This window comes from Canis aureus, chromosome 19 (assembly GCF_053574225.1).
Source record: "Canis aureus isolate CA01 chromosome 19, VMU_Caureus_v.1.0, whole genome shotgun sequence".
NCBI classification, from domain to species: domain Eukaryota; kingdom Metazoa; phylum Chordata; class Mammalia; order Carnivora; family Canidae; genus Canis; species Canis aureus.
The window spans coordinates 9804859-9820625 of NC_135629.1; the positions used below are offsets into that span (position 1 = coordinate 9804859).

Below are 15767 nucleotides of genomic sequence, written 5' to 3' on the forward strand. Positions count from 1 at the left end.
GACACGCCCCCTCCCGCCGCGCCATTGGCCTCTCCGCCCACCGCCCCTCGCCCATTGGCCAGTTCGCCGCCAATCAGCGGAAGCCGCCGGGGCCTCCTAGAGAAGAGGCTGTGCTCTGGGGCTCCGGCTCCTCAGAGAGCCTCGGCTAGGTAGGGGAGCGGGACTCTGGTGGGAGGGGGGGTCCGGTGGACGGGCGGGGAGACGGGTGGCTGAGGCGGTCCGACCGAGAGACGCGGGTCGCCTTTCCCCGCGGGAAGTCGGGGGTGTAATGTTTGTTAGGCTGGAAGGGAAAGAGGTTGGCCAGAAGTAGGCAGGACCGTGGCCCGCCCTGCGGCAACCGGAGGGGGAGGGAGGAGAGCGGAAAAGGCTTGAATCCGGACGGGGCCATTGCTCCTGCAGAAGGAGGAGCGCTTCCGGCTCACCTCTCGTCACTGATTGGCCGCTTCTCCTCCCGCCGTGTGTGAAAACACAAATGGCGTGTTTTGGTTGGAGTAAAGCGCCTGTCAGTTACGGCCTCGGGAGTGCGCAGCCGCCTGGGGACTCTCGCATTGCTCCCTGGGTGGGATGGGTAGGTAGACGGGGTGGGGAGAGAGCTGGAGGAGCGGGCGCGGCCGACCTCCCGCGGGGGGCGGGGGCGGGGGCCGGGGCCGGGGCCGGGGGGCGGGGGGGTCAGTGAAAGTGCCTCCCGAGCCGGCGTCCCGCCGCCCGCCCCTTCCTCGCGGGGAGTAGGGTTACCCGCCGCCCGTGTGGCTTCGGCACCTGATTGGCTGCTGAAGCCGGGGAACGGCCCCTTGCCATTGGCTCGGGTCCCAATTGAGCGAAACCACTGAGCGGGTCAGCAGGGGGGGCGGGGGGGCGGGGAGGCGGTCGTTGGTACGGTCCTTCCCGAGGCCCAGCGCCGCAGTGTCTGGCCCCGCGCCCCTGCGCAACGTGGCAGGAAGCGCGCGCTGGAGGCGGAGGCGGAGGCGGAGGCGGGCTGCTGGGCCGAGGCTTCTGGGTGGCGGCGACCGCGGCTCCGCCCCGGGCGTCCGCCGCCTGAAGGACGAGACGAGCTGGATCCGCTCGCGGACTCGCGGGGGTGGGGGGAGGAGCGGGGGTCGGTCCTGCTGGTTTGTGGGAGGGAGGTGCGTGGTCTCTGAAAATCGGCGCGAGCTGCAATCCTGAGGGATCTGCAGTGAAGGAGGCGGAGAGAAGGCCGCACCCTTCTCGGTAGGGGGAGGGGAGTGCCGCAATACCTTTATGGGAGTTCTCGGCTGCCTCCTGTCTCCTAAGGACCGCCCTGGGCCTAGAAGAATCCCTCCCTCCCCCGCGATCTCGTCATCGCCTCCATGTCGAGTTGCTCCTTCTCGATTGTGGGCGGGACTCTCTGTGCCCAGGCTTTACCTGGTGTCTGGGCGTTGTCCTGCAGGGGATTGAGCAGGTGTGAGATTTCTCTCTTCCCCCTGCTTGAGTTTGTGTCACAAAATAATTATAATAGGGGTGGAGGAGGGAAATGGGAGTCCAGGCATTCATCTCGGGCTGATTTTATGCAGCAAGGCTGCGTGTTATTACTACTTAAGATCGTTTTTGTAGTGCTTTTCCTGTGGATAAAAGGAGGTTAAGGGCATGGTCATCTGAGTTTTTTACTCACGTCGTTTGAGAACGTTGTTTACACCACCAAAGTGTAGCATTTTAAATTAGATACTAATCTTAAAATTTTAGGCCCTTTCCGTTGCATCCCTAGGGTTAGGGATCGTAGCAACTCGTACTCCTACTTTGAATCCATTTTGCATTTCTTTTACTTGCTCTTTCAGTCCCCAGATATAGCATTGGCTTTCTCCTCTCCTGTTTTTGGCAGCCCGGTGAGTCATCAAACCAGACAGATCAGTTCTACTGCCAATTAAGGCTACCCAGTTTGAAGTGAGGCCTCTTACCCAGTAATGCATTTTTTTCCTCCTTGAATGTTTACCTTGTTTTACACTTGATCTTTTTCCTCAGCTAGGATTCTACCTGTTGATCCCTTTCTCTTCAGAGTCCGGATGACCTTGACTGTTGCCTTAATGAGAATTAGATATGAGGTTCAGTAACCTCTCCCTTTTATCTCCTTTGAATACCTCTCAATCTATCTTTTTATTTCTGTTCTCATCAGTTAGTAACTGGGCTTGATTGATGTAATGCTGATAGCCTCCACACTGGTGTGTCTGCCTCTGGAATCCTCTTCTGAGCCATCTAACGTGTTGCTGTGACAACTGTCCTAACATACAGAGTTGAAAATGACTGATGGAACCTCTTACATTAGCTCCTACTACTTAGAGGATGAATTCCATCAACGGGAAGGTGATACACAAGGCGCCTCAAAGAGCTAACCTCCTATTTCTTGACAGCTTTTTCATTTGCTACAATTTTCTACATCGACTTCAAACCTTACACAGCTGGAATCATACTGAATTGTTTGTTTACCCAAATCATAGTGCCATTGTCCCATCTCTGTAGGCTGGTTCCTTCTGGAATGGCACCCGGGCTGCTCCTTACTCTTCAAGACGGTTAAGATTCAGATACCATCTCCCCTATGATCTTGTCTTCTGTGATCTATCTTCCTATAAGCCAGACACCCCTAAAGAAAGGTTTGCAGTGCTTTCTCCTGAAATGATAGGTCGAATCAGCATTTCTCAGGTTGTTGTCATTGCTCATTTAAATTATTTTAACTATTCTGAACTTCTTGAGGGCACAGGTTCTTGTTAAGTCTTGTACCACTAAGCTCCTAGTATATTCCTTGATATGTAAAATGGAGTGAGTGACATGTGGATGTCTCTATAAGGTTTGATAGGTTATTGGTCTCTCAGGTAGTTTTTTAGTGATTTAGGTTAGCACTGTCCAATAGAATGTTCTGCTGTGATGGAGATGTTCTGCATTTTTGCCAACCTGTATGGTAGCCACCAACCATATATTACTATTAAGCACTGGAAATGTGGCTACTGTGGCTAAAGAACTGAATTTTCAACTTGATATAATTTAAATTGCCACTGTGTACATTGTAGCTATAGCCACAAACTTTTGTTGGTGGGTTGCTGAACACTTAATATGAACGTTGATAATTTTTTCTTCATAATGAGCAGTAGGAAAACAAAAGTTGGCCCATTTAATTTTTTTCCCTACTTGTTTGACCTGTATCTGTACTAAAGCTGTACTTAGCTGAAAACTAAATTGAACAAGCCATTACTAAAGTGAAACTTGCCTTAGACAACAGTATGTTGAAAAAGCAAGGGTTAACTAATTTGGATTTCAAAAAAGAATGGATAATGAATTTTAGGAAATTGGGATCTCATTAAACCGTAATGGTGACAGAAATTTAGTTAGGAATAGGGCCATATTTGATATTAATGAAACCAGCTCTAAATTTCAGTCCTATAAGTTCTCATTTTTGGAGGAACTTCATCAGAGGAGGCCAGGCCTTAAGTGTCCTATTTTGTTAGGAAACCATCACAAAGTTAGTTTCAACCTGATAAGTTAATAGACCTATCCTGACACCAAAATATTTTTATTTATCTGCTAATCTAGCATGTTGTAAATTTCAGGTGTGTTTTTAAAAGACCAGGTTTTTTTACTTTAAATTTCTCAGAATATGAACCCTTAGGATAGGAGTCTTAAAACTCAGTGCACACAGATAGTTGGCTTGTTATTTAATGCAGATTTCCAGTCTCACAGCCAGAGATTCTGAATCCACTTAAAACAGGGGTGGGAAGCACTGGAATTCTGTATCATGTTCCTTGCTTATGTTGGGAGCCCAGGAACCACACTACAAATAACAGCCACCCTGCTATGGTACATTTATATATCTGGCAAAAATGATTACAACCTCAGAGAGAAACCTCTTTCTAGTACTTTGTGCACTTTCTACTTCGTAATTTTTTTTTCCTCAAGTTTATTTTTTCCTTTCGAAAAACAAGTTGAGAGATGAAGAGTGGTAATATTTAATAGTTTTGGAAGCTTGCAGGTCAGATTCTTTTTCTTGTAAAAGGAATGTTAAAATACTCCATTTCTTTGAATAACAGTATTGCCTTTGTTGTCTTTTTTCCCACTAAATGCATGTGTCAGGGACTGATTTTTGATTCCCCAGTGCCTAAACACAGCTGGGTACTCCAATTAATGTTGGTTTTATTAATTTATACATGAAATTGGTTTTCAAATAAAAGCTAAGTCCACAAAACACTGACACAGGCTCCTTTTATGGAGAAATTTTAGGCTCATACTTAACCCAAGTCTCCTCATTCTATTTATAAAGGAGACTGATGATGCATCATGGTCTCTAAATGCATTTGTCCACTGTGGAGCTCTTCCTTGGGTTTCCTGTATGAACCATTCCTCTTCCTGTGCTTCACTTCCTTGGGCTTTATTTATTTTTTGATAAACCAGCTACCTATCTCTTGTTGAAGTAGAGCCATTTTGTTTCTTATATTTCTAGGATAAAAGTATATTGAGGGATCCCTGAGTGGCTCAGCAGTTTGGCGCCTGCCTTTGGCCCAGGGCGCGATCCTGGAGACCCGGGATCGAATCCCACGTCTGGCTCCCGGTGCATGGAGCCTGCTTCTCCCTCTGCCTGTGTCTCTGCCTCTCTCTCTCTCTCTCTCATGAATAAATAAATAAAATATTAAAAAAAAAGTATATTGAACACTTACATGAGAAAGTTGGAGGTTTTTGAATTTTTTTAGATTTGCAAAATTTGAACATGTTTTTGCTATATAGTTTTTTTTTTTTTTTAAGATTTTATTTATTTTTAGGGAGAGGGAGAGAGAATCTCCAGCAGATTCCCCCCACTGAGTGCAGAGCCCAGCATGAGGATTGATCTCAGGACCCTGAGATCATGACCTAAATTGAAGCCAAAAGTTGGTTGCTTATCTGCTTAAGCCTCCTAGGCACCCCTCTGCCATATATTTTTTTAAGCAAAGAGGAGGTTTGGTATAATTATGCTTTGCAACTGTTAATCCAGAATATGATAGGTATCAGCATCACAAGGGTAAGACTACTCTTTTAGGCCAATCTTAATTCTAGAGCACTTTGTTAGTAATATGTGTAGGAATCCAGTAACTTTACTCGGAGGGCTGAGAATTCTTGATTTTGTTAATCTGGTGGCATACTACTTTATAGTGGAGGACTTACTTCTCCAGAAGACATTATTTCTTTTTTTTTTATTTTTTTAAATTTTTATTTATTTATGATAGTCACACAGAGAGAGAGAGGGGCAGAGACACAGGCATAGGGAGAAGCAGGCTCCATGCACCGGGAGCCCGACATGGGATTCGATCCCGGGTCTCCAGGATCGCGCCCTGGGCCAAAGGCAGGTGCCAAACCGCTGCGCCACCCAGGGATCCCCAGAAGACATTATTTCTTTATTTTCTTCTTTTTTTTTAAGTAGATTTTTTTTAAAGATTTTATTTATTTATTCATGAGAATACATAGAGATGAGAGAGGGGGAGGGAGGGAGAGGGAGAGAGGGGCAGAGAGAGAAGCAGGCTCCATGCAGGGAGCCCCATGTGGGACTCCATCCCAGGTCTCCAGGATCACGCCCTGGGCCGAAGGCGTCGCTAAACCGCTGAGCCACCCGGGCTGCCCTGAAAGACATTATTTCTTATCCATGACTCCCCATTCTTAATGGACTGGGTAAGAAACTGAATTGAGAACTGTTACTAGATGGAATTAAACACTTAGGTTTATTTTATCCAAACCACGGTTGAACCTGATGGATTATTCCTGGTATGGTATATACCTTCTTGGTGATTAGAGAAATTTATTTCTGCCTCTCATTATAGTCAAAGTCCTGATTACAGTTAATAATCCTGTTTCCAGCTTTATGCCTCAAGTGTTTAGTCATCACTGATTTTTACCAGTTTTCCTGGTACTTAGCCTGTTTAATTTTGTATTTTTTTTATTTTTTTTATTTTTTAATTTATTTATTTATGATAGTCACACAGAGAGAGAGAGAGGGGCAGAGACACAGGCAGAGGGAGAAGCAGGCTCCATGCGCCGGGAGCCTGACATGGGATTCGATCCCAGGTCTCCAGGATCGCGCCCTGGGCCAAAGGCAGGCGCTAAACCGCTGCGCCACCCAGGGATCCCATTTTGTATTTTGTTTTTAGCATGTTTAAGATGTATCTTCCTTCTGACAGCACGAACACATTTTCAGATCATATTTATAGAACTGATTATTTACCAGCTAACGAACCCCACATCTAGTTTATGGATTCTGGTCAAATCAGTTAATACTCTTCAGAGCCTTTCTTCTTTCTACTGATTTTTGGTTAAAAATCTCTTCCCAGACTTTTTTTTAATATAGATAATGAGCATAATTCTATTGCATGCTATAGGCAAAGGCTAATGGAAACAACTGGGTTAGAAGAAATGAACTAATAATAATCAGTGCCAGCTATGTATCCCATAGAGTGCCAAACTCATTGCCAGTGTATTGAGTGTTGTCCTAATTCGTAAAACCCCATCTTTCAGAGAAGGAAGCTGAAACTCCATGAAATTGAAAAAATTTTCTGTAGACACACCAACAAATTAAGGACCTAGGATTTAAACTCTGGTCAGGCTTGCTTAGTCAGTATTCCTTACCAGCATATGGTACTGCTTTCTCCAATGGAAAGTCTTTCTTTTTAAATGGAACCGGTCTTTCAGGACATTAATCTGACTGCAGGATACTGGATGGGTTCCAGGGATGGAGAAATTTGAAGGTCCTTTTACAGTAGTAGTCAGACATGAGGTAATGTGGTTTGGTATAGAGCAATGGCAATCCCAATGGGAAAAAAGTTAAAGGACTCGATAACTAATTGCAGTCACTGAGAACTGTCTCAGCACAAACTTCTCAAGGAAGCCTTTCTTGATGCCCTCAGCTCCACTGCATTAGGTCCCTGGCTTGAATGTTGTTCTAACACTTCTGACAATGACAAATTAGTAATTGTGTAATTGGAGATTTTCCCTACTTTTAAAAAACCTAGGGCAGCTCTGGTGGCTCAGTAGTTTAGCGCTGCCTTCAGCCCAGGGTGTGATCCTGGAGACCTGGGATCGAGTCCCTTGTTGGGCTCCCTGCATGGAGCCTGCTTCTCCCTCTGCCTGTGTTTCTGCCTCTCTCTCTCTGTGTCTCTCATGAATACATACATAAAGTCTCTAAAAATAAAAATAAAAAAACCTAAAGGTTGCTTCTTGAGGGCAGTGCAGTGCTTATTTATGGCTGTGTCTGTTGCCTAAGCACAAGGGAGGTTTTCAGGGGTAAAAGTAATACTAGGATTATGTTATTTACCTTTTCATTTTATTCTCACAAGTGTGCAGGGGCTACATGATGCATGATAACGTTACTGATACTAATCAAATAGTGCTGTATATTGAATTATCTAGAATTTCCCTAAGCAGTATGTTTAGGGTGTGAATATTTACATGTGTAAAAATTAGTTTTTTGGTTATACCTTCTGTATAATCCCAGCAATATTGTGCGATTGTTATTTTGAAATCCTGTAGTTTTCTGGGAGCCTAAGCATAAACATAAGTATGTTCTGTGTCTTGGTGCAGTGTTTTAAATGTAAGTACAACTTTTTTTTATAATTTAATAACTATTCTAAAATAAGCCAATTTATATTTTTCTAAAGAGTGGATCACGGCTGGCTTAGTAAAACATGTGACTCTTGATGGAAGTTTTGAGCCCCATGGTGGGTATAGAGATTACTTAAAAATAAGACATTTTTTAAAAAGAATGGATGAATCATTGGCTTTAAAAAAATTATAAGACTATTTGTTCAACCTATAGCCACTGTTTAAAAATGCTAAAAAGATTAAACCAATATACAACAAACTTCTCTCATAGAACGAATCAACTCCAAAGAAAATAGAAGAAAAAGAAAAAGCTACTGTAGTATCTTAAAGACAAGTTATTATATGACATTGTTGGAGAAACATTATACAGTTGGAGTGCCTGGGTGGCTTAGTCCGGTCTATTGAGCATCTGATTGTTGATTTCAGCTCCTGTCATGACCTTAGGGTCGTGGGTCAAGCCCCACATGGAGCTCCCTGCTCAATGGGGAGTCTGCTTGAAATGCTCTCCTTGTCCCCCTACCTCTGCTCCTCCTGACTCATGCTGTTTCCCTCTCCCAAATAAGTCTTTTTAAAAAGCTCCACAATAAATTTTACCAAAAAATCATGGCAGTGCCATTTAACAGTACATTGTCCTATTAAGCATTTGTGTGTAGACGTGAAGTCTGTTAAGATCTGTAGAAGTATATTTAAAACTTAAACCTTGGGATGCCTGGGTGGCTCAGCGGTTTAGTGCCGCCTTCGGCCCAGGGTGTGATCCTGGAGACCCGGGTTTGAGTCTCACATTGGGCTCTTGCATGGAGTCTGCTTCTCCCTCTGCCTATGTCTCTGCCTCTCTCTCTCTCTCTCTCTCTCTCGCTCTGTGACTATCATAAATAAATAAAAATTAAAAATAAATAAAAATAAAAAGTCATCTCTACACCCAATGTGGGGCTCAAACTCACAAACCTGAGATTAATAAGAGTCCCGTGCTCTACCAACTGAGCCAGCCAGGCATCCTTTGAGTAATTTTATAAAATCCCCTGATTTATCTTGGTGTTTTCACTAATGGTGAAAAACCAAAAGCTGATAAAACTGCTGGCATCTTGGCATTAATCAAGGCAGTGGCATCAAAGTGTAATAGTTATTCTTTACTGCTATGCATTTGTAGGGTGAGGTGAGGGGCACCTGGGTGGCTCAGTTGGTTAAGTGTCTGACTCTTGGTTTTGGCTCAGGGTCACAGGTTTGAGACATACTGCCCGCCCCACCTCTGCACTCCTCTGCGCTATTTTAATTAATGAAATCTTTTTTTTTTTTAATGTCTTTTGAAAATAGTAAAATCATTTTATGGAATCTGGACTTCAGTATGTAACTTTAGTATGAGTGATGAAATAGAAAGTTTGCATAAAGTATTTCAGCTACATGTTAAATTATAGTGGTTGTCTCAATTCATGCAGTTGAGTTGCAGGCTGAATTAGGTATTTTCTTTTCAGAGCACTTTTACCTAAATGACTGTCAGAGTTGGGTATCTGGCAGACATTTTTTCAAATATAAAAAAAGTGTATCTTTTGAGGTAAATAATTGATAGCAGTTGTTAATAAAACTCAAACTCTGAAGTGAAAATAGAGCCCGCTTCTTCCCCTCCTCTTCCCCCTTCCCCCTGCTCATACTTAGTGTAAATAGATAAATAAGATCTTCAAGAAAAAAAATTAGAATTTTGGGAAAACTTGTATCCACTACCAGGAACTTCACATCTTCCTAATACTTAAAGGGGCTTATTTTTTCTTTAATGAGCTAGGTGGTGATATTAATATGATTTGTACATATCGTATAATGAACTGGGCCAGCATTTGGGAGAACTTGATGAACTGGTATTTTCCAAATAATCAATACATGAAATGACAAAAATTGCAAATAAGTAACATTTTAGCCAATTGAATATAGAAGATAAAAATCCAGCTGCTTTCTATTAAGTCAGACATTTAAGAGAAATGAATTGCAAAATGAAAATATTACTCTATTGAAAATAAAGTTCCATGAAAATATAAATATGTTAATAAATTACTGTTTTAAATTTGTTGTTTAATTTCTAACATGGTAAAACTATTTATCTTAATTTTAAGAACATGAAGGGGTCCCAAAGCCAGAGAGTAAGAAACAGCGGCTCTAATGCAGTGTACATAGTAGGACTGTAAATGCCTGTTGAATAACTGGATGGAGTTTAAATGACTCCCGGTATTTATTAAGCTTGGAGGACTGGGAAAATGGGCTTGCTAGGACAGGAAGCAGATTTTAGTGGAGAAATGTATGTTCGTGTTTGAGGTGAGACCTACGAGGGTAATAAAATCTTTTAAAAAACATTAAAATACCATTCTTTCTAATGAAAATGCTTTTATCACAAAGTATCACTGAATAGCTATTAATCTCACAACTGATTAGCAAGAGTATAAGGGTGACACAATAGTAGGCTTCTATAAACAATGATAGTTTGGGGGCACCTGGATGGCTCAGTGAGTTAAAATGTCTACCTTCAGCTGGGGTCACCATCCCAGAGTCCTGGGATCAGGTCCTGTGTTGGGACTTCATGCCCAGTGGGGAGCCTGCTTCCCCCTCCTCCCGACTCGTGCTCTCTCCCAAATAACTAAAGTGTTGTTGTTTTTTAAACATTATAGTTTTCACATTATGCATATTCTTAAAATTTGGTATAGGAAAGACCTGTGTATGGTGCTTCTCCTGAACTTAAAAAATACCAAGGTACAATAATTTAGTTTTTCTCAGAAAATTTTCAAACTTCTTTGGTATTTCTCATAGAATTTTCAAACTTTGACCATATCCCCGAGATCCCCACATAATATTTCACCTAAACTTCTTGGAAAGGCTAAGCTTAGACTGAGGATGTCTTTTGGTGGTGGGGGGGGGGTGTCTTTTTCTATGGCTAGCTCACTAACATTAAACGCTTATAGCTTTGCTGTACTCGTATTTTATGGACCTTTTAAAATACTTTTCAAGTTTTGGTCCATGCAGTGGAGACCTGAGCAGTATCTGACATTGATATACCACAATCTACAGTTCTGGCAGTTTCCTGAAAGTTTAAACTATTTTAGAAGAAATTTTTTTAAAGGTTTTATTTATTCATGAGATACACAGAGAGAGGCAGAGACACAGGCAGAGGGAGAAGCAGGCTCCAAGCAGGGAGCCTGATGTGGGACTCCATCCCGGGACTCTGGGATCATGCCCCGAGCCAAAGGCAGAAGCCCAACTGCTGAGCCACCCAGGCGTCCCTAAAATAAATTTTAGAACAAATGTTTCCCTTTCTAGCTCTAGCACATGGTCAGTCTTTGGGAGATAACCATCTTACTTTCATTAAATTTATAAAATCTTTGTTAATTTTTTTCCCTTCTAAAGTATATTGACTCTTACAATAATAGAATGTCTGGCAGGTAATTTGGCCATTTTGTGCTCAGATTATAAAGATTACCTTCCCCTTCTTTTGCATTCCCGTGGTACAGGAGGCCCAATTCAAGGTCACATAACTAGTTGGTGACTGCATCACGTATAGCTCAATCCCTGCTCTTCAGAGTCCTCAGCCCATTTCCTGTTCCTGTCCCCAGATTACAAAACATAATAGTAGGGAGGATGATAGCAAGCTTGCTGAGTGCTCACTAACATATTTGCATCATCCTAAAACCAATCTGGTCATGTTTTTACATTGCTATTTAATAGGACTAAAGCTTATGATGGGTCAAGCACAAATTTGGGATACTTAAAAACTAAACCAACATGCAAAAATAACAATTATTTAGCAAATATTAAATGTCCACTTTGGCAGATACTATGCCAGGCATTTGATAAACAGTGGTGAAAACAGACATGGTCCTTTTCCTTACCACTTCTGCAGATTACTGACCCAACAGAGAAGTTTAAATGATTAAGAGGTGAAGGATTATTTTATGGTGAACCCAAAATAGTGCAACTATGTGTTCTGATGGTAAAAACTCCAGTCTAGAATATAAAACCCTTGTAAGTGTCTTCCCTCTAATTCATGCTGAAGTGTGGGGTAGTAGATCAGAGAGAAACCAAACTAGGACTATTGGCTATGCTGCTAATATGAACTCTCTTCTTTCAAAGGAAAGAAATGCTATGTCCTTTTAGTCTAAATGTGAGATATCTAAGAAGGTATTGAGTAGTACTAATATATTACACTAACACGACACTGTAAATCTAAGCTGAATATAGCCTGAAACTGAATAAAGACTTCCACATGTACCTCAACTACTATGTCCCAGGGAAGTACCATTTTTACAAGGACTTACTAATATTCATTTTATTTTCCACCACCTCAGAAAGGACTTTAAGCAGCTGGAAAAACAGCTAACTACAAATATAGGTCCAAGAGAAAATAGAAGAATTCTCATTTAGTTTGCTTTTTCTTAAAAACTATTTGAGAGTGTGAGTGGGGAAGTAGAAGAAACAGACTCTTCTGAGCAGGGGAGGGAGGGAGCCCAATGTGGGGCCCCCATCCAAGAACCTGGAGATCATGACCTGAGCCACCCAGGCACTCCTTATAAAGTTTTTAATTCAAAGACACATCAGTATGTTCTCTATTCCTTTTAAGAAACAACAAATACTTTTGACAAGTTTATGTTGGACTTTGAAAAGGAACACCAGGGGATCCCTGAGTGGCTCAGTGGTTTGGCACCTGCCTTCGGCCTAGGGCATGGTCCTTGAGTCCCATGTCGGGCTCCCTGCGTGAAGCCTGCTTCTCTCTGTGTCTCTCATGAATAAATAAAATCTTTAAAAAAGGGAAAGGAACACCACTTTTGTGTACTCAAGTTTGGCTTATTGGTCTGATACTTAACCTACCAGTGTATTTGTTCTTTACAAACAGAAATGTGGGCAGCCCGGGTGGCTCAGCGGTTTAGTGCTGCCTTCAGCCCAGGGCCTAATCCTGGAGACCGAGGATCCAGTCCCATGTCCCTGCATGGAGACTGCTTTTCCCTCTGCCTGTGTCTCTGCCTCTCTGTGTGTCTCTCATGAATAAATAAAATCTTTAAAAACAAACAGAAATGTACCACACTGCTAACAGTAAAGTATGTGCCAATTCCTTTGATCAATCTTAGTTCTCTATTTTAGTTTTATATATTAATTTTAATAGCATGCATATTTTGATTTTTAGGGCAGATAATAAACTCTCCAATTGGTCTGGTAAGATTTCATCTTATTTATTTATTTTTTTTTAAGATTTCATCTTGTTATGGGGCAAACACTATTCATAAAATGGAATGTTTCATTTGTTTTTAAAGGGTGATGTAAAGCCAACATGAGAAACTAAAGAGCAAAACTACATAGGCAATGCAATATGGCCCCAAATGTTCTGGCTGTTTTCTTCCTTTCCTTTAGGCCAGGGTAGCTTTCTATCTCCCACAATGGAAAATAGGAATTGCCATGAAGCCTGAAAATAAATACTCAAAACCCAAATCCCAGAGCATTTTAGTAGTCTTAGGATCTTGAAAAAATTTTAAGTAGTAATTACCTGGCCAGTCTGTCAAAAAGAGTTCCAAAGCTCTGCCTAAGACTTTAAATTCCATTCACCCCTTTTGCTAACAAAGGTGAAGAGCTTTAGACCAATTTAAACTGCAAGCTGCAATTTTATTAACACTATTTTTCTCTTAAACCAAGTTCATCATGCTGACATTCCCTGTGTTGGGAGGTACCGATACCATTAACCGTCTTCATTATTTGCATCACCAAGGAGTTCTTTCCCCATCTTGTTCTGAAGGATGAATAAAAGCTTGAGGTGTACGTTTCAGAAGATAAACTGCTGCATGAAGACCCCCTATATTCACCCAGACAGTATGTACCTTCCGCCAAACATGTCCCATTCCAGATAATGCCTGTGTATACATAAAAAGGAAAGAAGTAAGTAGCAGGTAATCTGTAGACCAACCAGCAATCTATTTGCCAGTAAGAAACTATGGGGGAACAGAAAACAAATCATACTCAGTATCCCTAAGTTTAAATTAAAAGATCCTAAAGTTGTGACAGGGTGAGTTTTTGGGGTAATTTACAGCACCTTGGCAAAGCATTTCTTGTCCTGAGTAAGTAGTGCAGCTCGGCCTGTCCCTGGTCTACAGACACGGCTCATCTCCCGTAGGCAAGCTGGATAAAGGTTCCAGTTTCTCTTTTTGGAGCCCATCCTATAAAAGAAGATCCAGTGAATCAAACAGTAGATAAACATCTAGGACTATACGAAATGAGAAACTATTAAGAACTCATCCTCATTACAATAAGAAAATCCTGAAATCTACAAAACAATTGCCCTTTAGAAGCCATGGCTTTGCTGTAATGTGCCAATAAAATGAGTAATCTGATATATTAGTAAACTGCTTAGAAATATGAAAGAGATGAACTGACTACAGAACTTTGACAACTGTAATAGTTTCATAAATTGTCCTCTTAATGACTGTAATAAACAGATTATGTAAACCAAACCAATGAGAAAACATTTTTCCTGAAAATTAGTACCGTTTTCCTCAATCTTTGTGAAGTATCCTGTAATTCAACAATGGGCCAGGAAGTGGACTAAGGTGTGATGGCCAAGATCAAAATATAGTTAATTTCTACACTAAAAACAAAATTGGTGACTCCATCATACTATTTATAATTCTGAAGTGAAAAAGTGCTCTAAGTACTAAAAGGATTTGAAGGCTTCTGATAGAATAAGCTCTTAGAAGACAAAATGGGTATGTTTAACAGGTGAAGATAAAATTCATTTTTTAAAAGCCAAGTCCTACCTTTTTCCAAATGGCATGTCTGTTACAATAATGTCCACAGAGCCAGTTCTCAATGGCAGATTGCAGATATCCCACTGAACAGCATCTATGGGCAAGCCCCAGGACACTTTGCTATGGGGACAAAGGAAAGGTGCTTATTCTGAAGTATGAAATCTAAAAACATTTCTGAAGAGACTGCTATAAAATATAAAATGCTACTAAAATAATATCAATGACAACATTAACTTAATAACCAAAATTTTTAAAGCAAAATGTAGGAAGAAAGCTTAAGGTCACATGATAAAACTTCTAATGACCAAATCTGTTAGTGACAATTTAAAAAATGGTTTCAAAAGATGTCTGATTCCATCTACAATTTAAGAAAACTGATTAAGGAGTAAACAAGACTGACACAACTGCAAAAGATGACTGACGATAGTAATGAAACAGTAAACCATATAACTGAGAATGTAAAGCATCAGTGAACATGGGGAAAAAAGATTATGAGGTGACATATCTAAAGTATGATAGAGGGATGCCTGGGTGGCTCAGTGGTTGAGCGTCTGCCTTTGGCTCAGGGCATGATCCCGGAGTCCCAGGATCGAGTCCCACATCAAGCTTCTGGCATGGAGCCTGCTTCTCTCTCTGTGTCTCTCATGAATAAATAAAATCTTAAAAAAATAATAAAAATAAAGTATGGTAGATCACTTACTAACAAGACCTAAAGAAACATATGTTGGGCAGCCCAGGTGGCTCAGTGGTTTAGCGCTGCCTTCGGCTCAGGGTCTGAGCCTGGAGACCTGGGATCAAGTCCCACGTCAGGCTCCCTGCATGGAGCCTTTTCCTCCCTCTGCCTGTGTCTCTGCCTCTCTGTTTCTGTGTGTCTCTTATGAATAAATAATAAAATCTTAAAAAAAAAAAAAAAACACAACAAAATGTACCATGAAAATTCATCAATAAAACAAATGTAAAATGAATTAAAACCTTTCAACTACTTCTATGCAAAAAATGATGTAAACCCCTTGCTATTCAAAGTTGGACCACAGCCCAGCAGCATTGGTATCACCTATACACTTACTAGCAAGCACAAACTTCCAGGTCCCATATGAAAACTACTGAATCAGAATCTGTATTTAACAGGATCCCCAGGTGACTCACATGCACATTAAATTTCGAAAAGCACTGCCCTAGACAACTAGATCACATAGACAAGTACATAACCAACGATGTAAAAAGAAACCAAAATAGAGAATTGTACTCTATAGGGTATGTTCAAAATGAGTGCTTATTAGCATAAAAGGTATAAAAAATTTTTATCATTAAAACATTTATAGCATATAACTTAAAATTTAAATAACAAGTTTAAAAACCTCAATAGGAAATTGAAATAAAAAACAAGCCATGAGGGATCCCCGGGTGGCGCAGTGGTTTGGCGCCTGCCTTTGACCCAGCCGCGAT

At 41.3% G+C, this 15767-nt stretch overlaps 1 protein-coding gene and 1 long non-coding RNA gene across 4 annotated transcripts in view; one reads left to right on the forward strand and one right to left on the reverse strand.

Annotated features, from left to right (window-relative positions):
- The first annotated feature begins 65 nt into the window (after positions 1–65).
- LOC144289629 (uncharacterized) overlaps positions 66–15767 on the forward strand; it is a 21154-nt gene continuing 5452 nt past the window's right edge. Inside the window, exon 1 of the long non-coding RNA XR_013357451.1 lies at positions 66–149. This is a non-coding gene — a long non-coding RNA (uncharacterized LOC144289629). The remainder of the gene's footprint in view (positions 150–15767) is intronic.
- Positions 13165–15767, reverse strand: part of THUMPD3 (THUMP domain 3 tRNA guanosine methyltransferase) — a 24696-nt gene continuing 22093 nt past the window's right edge. For all 3 annotated transcript variants that reach the window (XM_077857961.1, XM_077857960.1, XM_077857959.1), the window contains 3 exons: positions 14331–14441; positions 13610–13733; positions 13165–13430 (listed from right to left, as the gene is read on the reverse strand). In XM_077857961.1, the coding sequence (XP_077714087.1) occupies positions 13281–13430; positions 13610–13733; positions 14331–14441 (385 nt within the window). In that variant the 3' untranslated portion in view covers positions 13165–13280. The remainder of the gene's footprint in view (positions 13431–13609; positions 13734–14330; positions 14442–15767) is intronic.